At 43.5% G+C, this 12,038-nt stretch overlaps 1 protein-coding gene across 6 annotated transcripts in view; it reads left to right on the top strand.

Moving 5' to 3' along the window:
• APP (amyloid beta precursor protein) overlaps nucleotides 1-12,038 on the top strand; it is a 323,882-nt gene that overhangs the window by 65,149 nt on the left and 246,695 nt on the right. For all 6 annotated transcript variants that reach the window (XM_066259113.1, XM_066259112.1, XM_066259111.1 and 3 more), the window contains exon 2: nucleotides 7,192-7,359. In XM_066259113.1, coding sequence (XP_066115210.1) covers nucleotides 7,192-7,359 — 168 coding nt within the window. The remainder of the gene's footprint in view (nucleotides 1-7,191; nucleotides 7,360-12,038) is intronic.

Here is a 12,038-nt window from a genome sequence, read left to right as displayed (position 1 = left end):
TGCCTGAGTATTTTTAGGATTTCTATTTTGAACTCTCTGTCATTTATCTCCAAGGTTTCCAATATATTAAATTTTTTTCTACATAGATTTTTTTCTCATCTATCTGTGCTACATCTCTGTCTTTTGTATCCATGATATTCTATTTCCTTTTCCTTAATGGCATCTGAGGGTGGTTTTGTTGATATCACTAATGAGAATTAATGAAGAATAAAAAGTAAAATAAAGAAACACAAAAAATGGAAAAAAAAAGAATTTATTATTTCCCTTTTTTTATTCTTTCTCTCCTCTCTTCTCTTCCTTGAGAAAATATCATGATGAATTGTGCTAAATGGAACAAAAACTACCTATTATGGAGGGCTTGAGTTGGGGAGAAATGATAAAGGTGCCAAAAAGGAGGTAGGGACCCACAAAATGCAAAAAAGGAAATAATTTGGGTCATGAATACAATGACTTGCTTGTAAGTGATGGTTGACTAAGAGCTATAATGATAGGGATAAAAGGGAAACAGGAAAAACGAAAAAAACTACTATTGTATTAAGTGGAGCAAAAACTAGATAGAATGCAGAGTCATGGTTGGGGGGGAATGCTAATGAGTTAAAAAGCAAAGTAAAAAGCACCCAACATGCCACAAAGAAAAAATTTGAGTCCCAAATAAAATAATTTGTTCATGGTTGAGGATTGAATGAAGGGAAAAGTAAAGGAGAAAAGAAGAATGTAATAGAGAGGGAGATAAAAGAAAAAGGGAAAAAGGGAAAGAAGAAGAAAGAAAAAAACAAAAAAGAAGAGAGAATTAAGGGATTTGGAGTGTAAACCTCATAGAGAGAAAGAGAGAAGAAAAGAAAGGAAGTGGGAGATGTAACACTTATGGGTAGTGTGGTTCAGGAAGAGAAAAGAATAAGATGGGCAGAGAATAAAAGAACCAAAGTAGAAGAAAAAAAAATAAAGACAAGAAGATAAAAGAAACAAAAAAATGGAAAAAGCTATAACGTCTGTTGATTTTCTTCGTTTTGAGAGGTTATCTTCTTCCTTTTTCTTTCTTGTCCCTCTTCCTGGTCAGTAACTCTGTACCCCAGGCTCTGCCACTGTGGCATGCTTAGGTAGAGATTTGCAGTTGATAACTCTCTATGGCGATGTCATATATTAGGCTTTAGCCTCATTGGTAGTCAAGGCTTGTTAGCATTTGCAGGCTCCGATTATGAGACAGCCCGTTTTCCCAGAGCCTCTCTCCTCGTCTCTCCTTCCTGAATTAGCAGCCTGATGATCCAGCTATGAGGTTGCTGCTGCCTCTGCCTGGAGAGTAAGAGGCTCAAAGAGCTGGCAAATCCCCACTCTATCCCCACTCAGCACAGGGCTCTGGGTAAGGCTCTGTCAGTCAGATCCACCAGCATAATCAAGCAGGGCTAGGAGCCAATTGCTCTCATGGTGCCTTCTATGAGCCTCCAGCGTGTCCAGGATGCCTCAGCACTCTGTGGGACTACTCTACCCAGGCTTTTTGCACTTTGATACCTGTTTTGGCTGGGAAGAAGATGCCCTAGTCACTGCCTGCAAAACAAGAGGTCTTAAAAGCTGCCAAGTCCCTTTTTTTAACGTATAGTCTTGAGTATGAACGCTCTGCCAATCAGAAGTTGTCCCCACCCCTACGTGCATAGCAAGAGGCACTCAAACATATCAGCCTCTTGTCTTAGATGGCTGAACTGAGAGAGATCTTGTTAATTAAAGCTGCATAGGTCAGTTGGGAGGTGAGCAGACTGTGGGTTAAGCTAATTTCAGCGATTGGGTCTGCAGATCTGCTCCCTAGACAGACTGCAAGCTGCTTGCGTGCCCCTCCCCCTAACGCTTTCATATTTTTTTTTCTTCCCGGGGATGTTAGCTTGAATGGCTGGGTGAGGCGCCCCGCCCTCCCGGAGAAGTTCGCGCACTCCCCTTGCGGTGCTGTTCAGGGTGAAGGGACCACAGCTAGACTCTAGTCACAGCCCAGGCAAAGGCCTCTGACCCTGCCCCCTCTGTCCGGGAAAAAGGGTGCCCACTCCTGGGACGCTAGGAGGAACCTCTTGCACATTATCCTCGCTCGCTGATCAGGATATCGGGGCTAATGATGGCTGCTGCTCACCGTCTTTGCCTGGGTCCGGCATGGGTGTTAGCTTGCGTGGGCTGAGTCCCTGCGGGCACAGTCTTTCCTTGGCTTGGACATCTGTGCTGAAGCCTGGCTCCCTCCACACCCTCATCCCCCAATCTCAGTTCCAATTGAAAGCAACCCTTGCTCAGGTTACTGAGGAAGGCGGAGTGTTCCTTTCTCTGTCTTATTTCCTTCACGGTTGGTTATGTATTTAGTCAATTTTTTGCTCAATCATACCTTCGTGTTCAGTGTGAGGGCCTTCCAGATGCTCCAAGGATAGATTTTTCTGTCACTGGTTGAAGAATTTGTTGAAATTTTGGGGAGACTTATCGGTAGCACCCCTCGCATAGCCATTTCTCTGACGTCACTCTAGATTCGTCTTTATTTCAGACAGATCATAAAGAAACAGTGGAATCAAAAACCGATGGAACATTTTCCTTTATTCTAGACTCATACTGGCCAATGAGTAAAAAACAAAGACACGGGGTACCAAAACCCACTCACACATGTTCTCCGGTTCCACAACCAGGAGAATCTTTCTGGTTTTCCTAGAATCAAAGGCCCCAGCAGCCTCATTCACCTCTGTTCCCCATCTCCTTCTCCTGCAAAAACTAGGTTCTCCTTCAGCATGCCACCATTTTGGCTACCTCCTCCTGTGGCTTCCCTGCCCTGCTACAACATAGGCTCCTCCTCCCTACCACAGCACAGTCTCCTCTGCAAAATGGCCTCCTCGCTCTTCCTTTTAAAACTTTTCATCAGGAAAACCCTACCCCAACACACATTAGCGTAACCAAGCCCCTTCCCAAGCAAGAAGGGCATTTAGCTGTATCACATTGAGAGCATCACCATGTGAGAGCAGTGGCCATCTTTAACAAAGTGGCCATAAAATAATTTATCTGCCTGACAGACATATTAAAGAAATGGAGTTTCTGCATGGTTACAATATGATAGGATTGTAACCAACTCATTCTAAGACAGATGTAAAGGATTACCATTTGGTAGTCAGTGTATACAAACTTACAAAAAATAAAATGCATAAAAGAACTGCAAAGTCAAGAAGAGGAAACGATGGCAAAGTAAGGAATGGAAGAAGCAAAAAAACATTAGAAGTCAAGGTAAGAAAAAATGAGGACATGTTTATTTGATGTGTTTGTCAGGTCGAGTGACCAGTTGTCCCAACTTGCCAGGGACTTTCCGGGTTTTATCATGGGAAGTCCCATCTGGAAATCCCTCATTTCTAGGCAAACTGAAATGGTTGTTCATCTCTGTTGTCAGGGAAAGGACTTAGAATGATTAGTTGCTTTGTTCTCAGAAGTACATCAAGTGCCTAGCCTGTGTTGTATACTCAGATTTACCGAATGAAGAAAGACATGTTAGCTGCTGCCATTTTGTTGTTGTTGTTGTAATTGTTTTATCAGGCTTGCCTCTCTGTGTGAGTAGTTGAGAATGAGACTATTTAATTAAAGTAGGTGAGAGAAGCTGTGGCGCAGTCTTTGGGACCACTCTGGGCTCTGAATTTGAGGACTGCAAGCTAGTGAAGGGATAATCCAAGCTAAATAACCAGAGCCAGCATAGTTCACTGGGAAGGAAGCCAAGGTAATAGACATCCAAAGACGATTTATGTATGGCAAAGAAGCTGAAAAGTGACAGGTAATGAAGAAAGACCCTGTTTGGTTTCTCAGATTAGAAGTCATATGTGACCTAGAAGAAAGCAGTTTGAATGGTGGGATTGTAAATCAGATTACAGGGAGTATAAGAAGCAGGTTAGAAGGTGCTAACAGTGTTTATTGAAGTCATCAGCAGAATTAATTGAAAAATGGAAGAAGTTTCCTCTAGAACATGGATTAATAAATTGTGGCCCACTGGTTAAATCTGCCTTACTGCTTGTTTTGTAAATAGTATTTTATTGTAAAACAGTCACTTATTTTGCATACTGTCTGAGGCTGCTTCTGCATGGTCACACCAGAGATTGTGTGTCTCACAAAGCCTAAAATATGACCCTTTGTAGGGAACAGTTTCTGACTTCCTGCTCCAGACCTTATGTAGAATGGAGGAAAGTTCATTTGTGTTTTTTTTCCTAAGAGATCAAAGGCTATTTGTTGATGTATTATGGAGCTGGAAGAAAATGGGAGCATATTAGGTCTTATTGCTGTGTTAACAGGTGTATTACAGCCAATTTAAAGGTTTAAAACAACAAACATTTATTATCTCTGTTTCTATGGGTCAGGAAGTCCAATGTCTTCTGGGTGGTTCTAGCCCCAGGTCTTCTTGGCATGTCAGTGGTGTCAGCCAGGGCTGCAGTCCTGTGACTGAGAGTGTAGGTTTCCAGGCTCACTCACATGGTTGTGGACAGGAGACCTTGGTTCCCATTACTTGGGCCCCTCCACAGGGCTGCTTCAGTGTCTTCGACATGGCAACTCAACTCCTCATGGTGAGTGATCAAAGAAGGAGGATTCGTAGAAGCCAAGGTGTCCTGGAGGTGTTGCCCTTATAAAACTCACCTCCTTTTCTCCGTATTCTATTTGTTGCACAGATAACTCCTGATACGTTGTGGGATGGGGATGGCACTGACGATGTGAATACTAGGAGGCAGGCGTCATCAGGGGGTTCCTTGGAGGCTGACTACTGGAGGAAGAGAGGTTGGCACTGAAGTGTTCCATGAGGGGAAGCTATGGAACAAAGGGCATGTGTATTGACAAGGAGGTAGAAGCTACAATGACCAGACTGTGCAGAATCTGAGGTAGAGGTATTTTGAGGTGGAGAGGGGGGAATCATTCAGTAAAGTAAGTGCCAGCTGTGATAAAGATCCTTAATCTCTCTGTTCAGTTAGAGCTGAGACTGGAAATCTTTGGGACAGGAATGAGTTTGAGCAGAATACCATGAGGAATACAATGGTGATCCCATTCCCAGATTATAGATTCCTTGAGGGCAAAGCTCATATTTTATATGCAAATAAATACATTTACATATTTATACATATTATACATATATTTCATATCCACCATAGCATCTAATTTAGAGTCGTGCCTGTGAGTATTTGATGATGATGATGATGATGATGATGAGAGAAGGACAGACAGGGACAGAGAGACAGGAAGGGAGAGAGATGAGAAACATCAGCTGGTAGTTGTGGCACTGTAGTTGTTCATTGATTGTTTCCTCATACCTGCCTTGACCAGGGGGTGGGGAGGCTGCAGTTGAGCCAGTGACCCCTTGCTCAAGCTGGTGACCCAAGCTAAAGCTGGTGAGCCCATGCTCAAGCTGACAACTTTGGGGTCTCGAACCTGGGTTCTCAGCATCCCAGGTTGACACTGTATCCACTGGGCCACCACCTGGTCAGGCGGTATCTGATTATTTTACTTTCTTGCAATATTAATATCTTACTAACCTCAATAAAATCGACAAAATTCGCACTCTGACTTTTAGGATCAAGGCACTGGATTCCCTATATTCTCCCAAAAAAGCTGTTGAAACTTAAGTTTATAGAGCACTCTGCTTAAGCTGCTTCTTTGCATCTGTTAGAGAATGAGTCTCAGTTTCTGGCTTTCAAATTGTAGGAGGTGGCAAGGGGCCCAAACTGGGGAGTCGAGGGGTCCTAGATCTTCCTGCTGACAATCTGATGCTGTGGCCACTCTGCTGTTTGTTAAGTCTGGCGACATTGGGACAGTATTTTGTTAATTATGTGTGCCTTACAGAGTAGAACTAGAAATGTTGAAGATTATTACCTGGAATATGGTTTTAAAGATTTTTGCCAAGAGTTTTTGCACTTGGGTCAGCAATAAATCTCAGATGGGGTCCATGCCAAACTTTTTTAAAGGACATAAATCCCCTGTAGTGCTTGGACAAAATACATAGGAAGATGACTAGAATGGACAGATGTTTGATCTATTTTTACATTTCTGTGGGAAGAAATGTCAGGAAGCCGTTTTTAACTGAAATCTCTCAGTATAATTTTAGGGTTTTGTTTTTTTTCTTCCTCCTGTGAACAATTTTTAGAAATGATACAAGTGATTATAGAATTACCAAGTTCTTTACTGCATGAATGGCTTCTGTGGGACGTTAAAACTTCTTGGCATGGATGTCACACATGTTCTCAGCAACGGGATTTAACAAGGAAGGAATTATGTTGCTTAACGTGTCTTTTGACTCCTTGGTTTTGAGTAACAGTTTTCCTGTGGGTTTAATTTTCAACTCTTGCTGATTGTTTTTTTCTTTTAAAGATATCAGAACCTATTGAGTGAGGTAGTACACATATTTTTATTATTCCCATTTTCCCTTTTAAAAATATTTACAGGAAGTCAATACCTGTGCACAGCGAGTTTGGAGATCCAGCAGGGCGCCCTTTTCAAAATCATTTTCCCGAAGTGGTACATTTCCTGTTCTAAAAATAGCTGGGACTTGTTGAGAGCTTAATGCACAGCAGGTGGGTGCTGTGCTGAGCTCTAAATGAGCCCTTATGCCCCCTTGACCTGTAGTTAGGAGTCAAGACAGAGATAACCAGGAAATACTCTGGGACAGGAGGGGGACAGAACAGGGGGACAGCCAAATATTCAGTCACATTTGGGCATGGTTAAAAAAACAGTTTTTCTGCCCAAAAAGTTATAATGTAGTCACTTGCTAACTAATAATGCCCAGGTGTGGTCCCAGACCTGGATTGTTCTTTGTGAGAGTCAGTTGGAGGTTATTGTGGAATGTGCTTTCTTCTAGGGTGAGTATATTTACTTTTGCAAATGTTGTATTTTATTGTCAGAACCTTTCAGAAGGCACCACAAAATCTGCTGTGGGGAAATGTATAAACTTTTCAATGAATACATTCATTTTAATATTGCTAATTTATTTATTTCAGTGTAAAAAAATAAATAAACACTGTATTACAGGTGGTTGGAGATGTATGTAGTATACAGAATAACAAGGAATGCCAGGGGCAAGGTTAGTTCACAATTAAGAGTGGGCAAGAATAGATCTATTTTCATTATTGTCATCTTGTTTCACATACTCCTTTACAGCCCCTTCAACAAACTCGAAGACCCCAGAACTAAGGCTTGTTGTAACTAACCAAAACTTGATTTTCCTAGGTGCCCACTGATGGCAACGCCGGCCTGCTTGCAGAACCCCAGGTCGCCATGTTTTGTGGCAAACTGAACATGCACATGAACGTGCAGAATGGGAAGTGGGAGTCAGACCCATCGGGGACCAAAACCTGCATTGGCACCAAGGAAGGCATCTTGCAGTATTGCCAAGAGGTAAGTCCCCACTGGCAGCTGTGTTACATCACGTGCCTTTATTATTTTTTTTAACTTATGTTTTTGTATTGTACCTCTTGCAGAGATATAATATCTACATCACACAATGCATATCATTGTTCCTAATGATTCACTATTCATTAATGACATTTACTTGCTTTACTCTACTACATGCATACATGTTTTTAAAAATTATATCATACTATGACCATCAGTAAACCAACTGAGTGAAATTTAAGATATCTTGGCATTTCCTTTTATCTTTAGAATATATCTCACTATAATTGCACAAAGTGTTGTGTAAAAGTGATTAGAACTAAGTCTCTCTGTTTACCAATTTGCTATACTTACTCTGGGCGAGGGGTATGCAACATAATTTAATGAGAAGATAACCTAGACATGTTTTCTTTGAATATATGTACCCTGAATTATTAATGTCATCCCATTAACATTAATAAAAATTTATTTAAAAAAAAATTCCTTTATTTCTGTTTGTATTGTGTCCACCCCCTTGCCTTATTAATTTTACTTTTTGAATGTAAAATGTTTACATTGTTGAACTATTAAAACTAAAAAGTTGTATGTGGACATACCATTTGCCACCCATCTTTTGTTGATAAACATTTTCATTGCTCCTGATTTATCTTTGTAAATATAAAAAGGATAGCCGACAGTAAACACTGTTCTGCACTTTGCTTTTTTACCTTGACTTTTATAAGTTAAAAGATCTTTATCCATCAAGGTCTTCATCCTTTACATAATTCTTCCTAGTTTGAGATTTATATCTTTTTAAAAACATTCTCCTGCTTATTTATTAAGTAGGGATTGGTAATTAATTTGCTTTTGATCATTTATGACATTTCTAAAATATACTCTTTAGAAATAATACTTACTTTCTACTAAAGAGTTCCTCTATTACAATATTACACATAAAATAAGCATTTGGTAAATTAAAACTCTGTCTGTGCATGCTTATAGGTTTTTGATGCCATTTCACTCTTTTGGATATAAATACAGATTATACATTCTGAACATTAAATTAAAAAAATTTTTTTTAGATTTTATTTAGAAAATTAACATTGACAGGGTGACATTGACACATAAGAGTGTAAGGTATTCCCCCCCCCCCCCCCAAGAAGGAAGGAAAGGGCCGGAGCCATGAAGTGTAGAATAGAAAAAGGCTTTATTGAGTACAGAGCGCATCCCACTGAGCGAGGTTCCCTGGCCCCGAGGAAAGATGGAGGCCAAGGAAGTTGCAAGTGGTGACCTGCGTGGGAGATATTTAAAGGGTCCCTAGGGTGGTCAAACTAACATGACGTAGTGAAATCTCACTGGCTGGCAGACGGTCACTTTTTTCCAAAGGGTTCCTGTGAAGTTTCTTTTGGTGCACTTGGTTGTGGGTGGTCCTAGCCAAAGTTCCCGGGCCTGACCTTTCCCCATTACCCACCGACCTTCATTCTGACCTTTTGTGTTAAATAGAAAAGGGGTGCCGTTTATTCATCTGACTACTTCCTGCTGATTAGGGGTGTCGTGGGGAGGGGGAGATCAGAAGGTCGTGGCTTTGAAGGGTGTCAGGAGGAACATCTGTGTGGCTGTGAGTTGAGAAACTTCATGGATGCGGTCCTGTAAGGATTTAAAAAAAAAAGAGGAGTAATAGGGGATTCGTAGGGTCCAGCCTTTTGGTGAGCTGGAGATGGATGGAGTCCAGTGGTTCTGACTGCCAGTGGTCCTGTAAGGAGGCAAGCTTGAGGCAAAACTGCATGTCAGAGTGGCGTAAAAAGGAGAAAGGAAGGGGTCCCATCTATTACCATAACCGAGACCCATAAGGGAACTAGAGGTCCAGACTGTGATGGCAAAACAGAGAAGGTAGCCCCCATGTCCACAAGAAATGAGATGAACTTACTCACTTGTTGCAGCATACCCTGGGTTCTCCGAGTCTAGGCCGTGTCGATGCACTCACCTGGCTGGATTGGCCTCCCATTTGGGTGGCTTGTCCTCCACGTAGAGGTGCTGAGGAAAAGCCTGTTGCCCAAAGGGGCAATTGCTCCACCAGTGACTGGGCTGCTTGCAGTCAGGGCAGGGCTCAGTGGGCAGCCGCGGGCAGGGGCCCTGCCGGGACCAATTAACCTGCTTGCCATACTTAAAGCAAGCTGCTGGTGGCTCTGCTGGTCTCAGGGTTGCCACAAGAGTTTGGGTTTGGAGCATTACCTTCTGCTGCATGCGGGCCTGGTGAACAGCCTTGGCCTGTTTCTACTAGTTGGGACCGTTAAAAACTTTAAATGCCATGTTCATAGATTCCGGATAGGGCCTTGGGGGGTTGGGAATAAGAGGAGGGGGCTTGTGGGGAGTCCGGCACCCAGATCCCACAGGAAATGCTGGAGCCAGAGGCAAGACAGGGCCAGAACTTCCTTCAAGAAAATTGGGGTTGGACCCTGGCCGGTTGGCTCAGTGGTGGAGCGTCGGCCTGGCGTGCAGAAGTCCCGGGTTCGATTCCCGGCCAGGGCACACAGGAGAAGCGCCCATCTGCTTCTCCACCCCTCCCCCTCTCCTTCCTCTCTGTCTTTCTCTTCCCCTCCTGCAGTGAGGCTCCATTGGAGCAAAGATGGCCCAGGTGCTGGGGATGGCTCCTTGGCCTCTATCCCAGGCACTAGAGTGGCTCTGGTCGCAACAGAGCGACGCCCCAGAGGGGCAGAGCATCGCCCCCTGGTGGGCAGAGCATTGCCCCCTGGTGGGTGTGCCGGGTGGATCCCGGTCAGGCGCATGCGGGAGTCTGTCTGACTGTCTCTCCCCGTCTCCAGCTTCAGAAAAATACCAAAAAAAAAAAAAAGAAAAAAAGAAAAAAAATTGGGGTTGGGTGTTGGGGTCCTGCAAACCAGTGTTAGGAGCCAATAGTAGGTGGAGAATTGTCTGACGGAGGAGGGACTTAAGAACACAGTGGAGAAGGGAAGGGCACCTGGCCAGCAGGGGAGGAGAAAGAGAGATGGTAGTGGTGAATAAGAAACAGGATTTTGCGAAGGGAGAGGAGGGAGCTCTCAGAGGGAAGAGACCCAAGCACAAAAGAGGTCCACAGAGGGACCAGAGAAAAGTCCCAAGAGAGGGATGCCCCTGGGGGTCAGACAGGAGGGAGAGAGAGTTGGGAGTCCGTGGAGAAGGAAAGATCAGGAGTGGAGGTTTAAGGTGAGGTTTCTCTGGCCCAAAAAAGGCCTGCACAGTGGAACAGGCAGCACAGAGATTAAGGACGGGTGCACGAATAATTAGAAGCTGTGTAAGTAAGAGATCTCCAATCAATTCTTAGCTTTTTTGGCGATAGTTAAATTGGTGAGGGTGTTAACACCAAAAGTCCCTTCAGGAGGCTAATTCAGTGGGTTCTGTGGCCTAGCCACTGTGGAAAAGAAGAACAGTTTCTTCTTCTTTAAGGAGGGAGATTTCTGTGTCCCCACGGCTGCCCTCAGTCCTCGGAGTGGTCAGATTTGAGTATCAGTGTCCTAAAACTAAAGGTCTGGCCACGGACGGAAAAGGTAAAGTGGATGTGCTCCGGATGTCTCCACAAGCACACTCACTCAGAATGGAAAGACTTCCCTTACGTAGCTATGGTTTCGGACAGGGAGTCTTGGAAAGAACTGAGGGGAAGGTGGAGGCAGGGGACTTACCGCACCGTGAGCCAAAGTGGGTGGAAGGTCGGAGATCCTGGTTCTTACTCCGAGGGGATGGGAAGAGGAGCGGTCCTTACGGACTTCAAACTCCTCCCGGATTTTCGGCACCAAAATGTAAGGTATTTTTCCCCGCCGAGAAGGAAGGGAGGGACTGGAGCCATGAAGTGTGGAATAGTAAAAGGCTTTATTGAGTACAGCGCATCTTGCCCGGCGAGGTTCCCTGGCCCCAAGGAAAGATAGAAGCCAGGAAGTCGCAAGTGGTGACCCGTGTGGGAGATATTTAAAGGATCCCTAGGATGGTTGAGCTAATATGACATGGTGAAATCTCACTGGCTGACAGATGATCGCTTTTTTCCAAAGGGTTCCTGCGAAGTTTCTTTTGGCGCACTTAGTTGTGGGTGGTCCTAGCCAAAGTTCCCGGGCCTGACCTTTCCCCATTATCCACAGACCTTACAAGGAGTACATAAGTTTCAGGTGAACATTTCTACAGCATTTGAACTGTTGATTATGTTGTATACCCATCACTTACAGTCAAATCATTTTGTCACCTTATATTTATCTCTCTTTATATCCTTTGCCCCACCCTCCAATATTTAAAAAAAAAGTCTAGGACTCAAATTTCCTTTTCTCTTTAATGGCTCTTTTGAGGTGTGTATCATCGTTTGCATTTAAATATTCTTTCCCTTTGTTTCACTTATGAATAATCATATGTTTTTGCATTTGTATACTGACCCTATAAAATTTGCTTTTCATGACCCTAGAATGGCTGTTATTCCCATTCCACTTAGAGATCCCCCTAGTGCCTGGGTAGCTTCACTTTCTGTTTTAGTCCATAGTTTGTCCCTGATCTAAGCTAGTCCCAGACCTTGCCAGATTGTTGGTGGCCAGAGGGTAGAGGGGAGGAAAGTAACCTCTTGGGCATTTCCCCTTTGTTTTGTAGTTCTGGTATAATATACCTCTCTTGTCTCACCACCCACAGAGGTCTTATAGAATGATGCACACAGGCTAGAGTCTTAAGCTGGATTA

This window comes from Saccopteryx bilineata, chromosome 2 (assembly GCF_036850765.1).
Source record: "Saccopteryx bilineata isolate mSacBil1 chromosome 2, mSacBil1_pri_phased_curated, whole genome shotgun sequence".
NCBI lineage: Eukaryota > Metazoa > Chordata > Mammalia > Chiroptera > Emballonuridae > Saccopteryx > Saccopteryx bilineata.
Note: the sequence above shows the minus strand (reverse complement) of the source record. Positions and strands in the feature narration are given on the sequence as shown.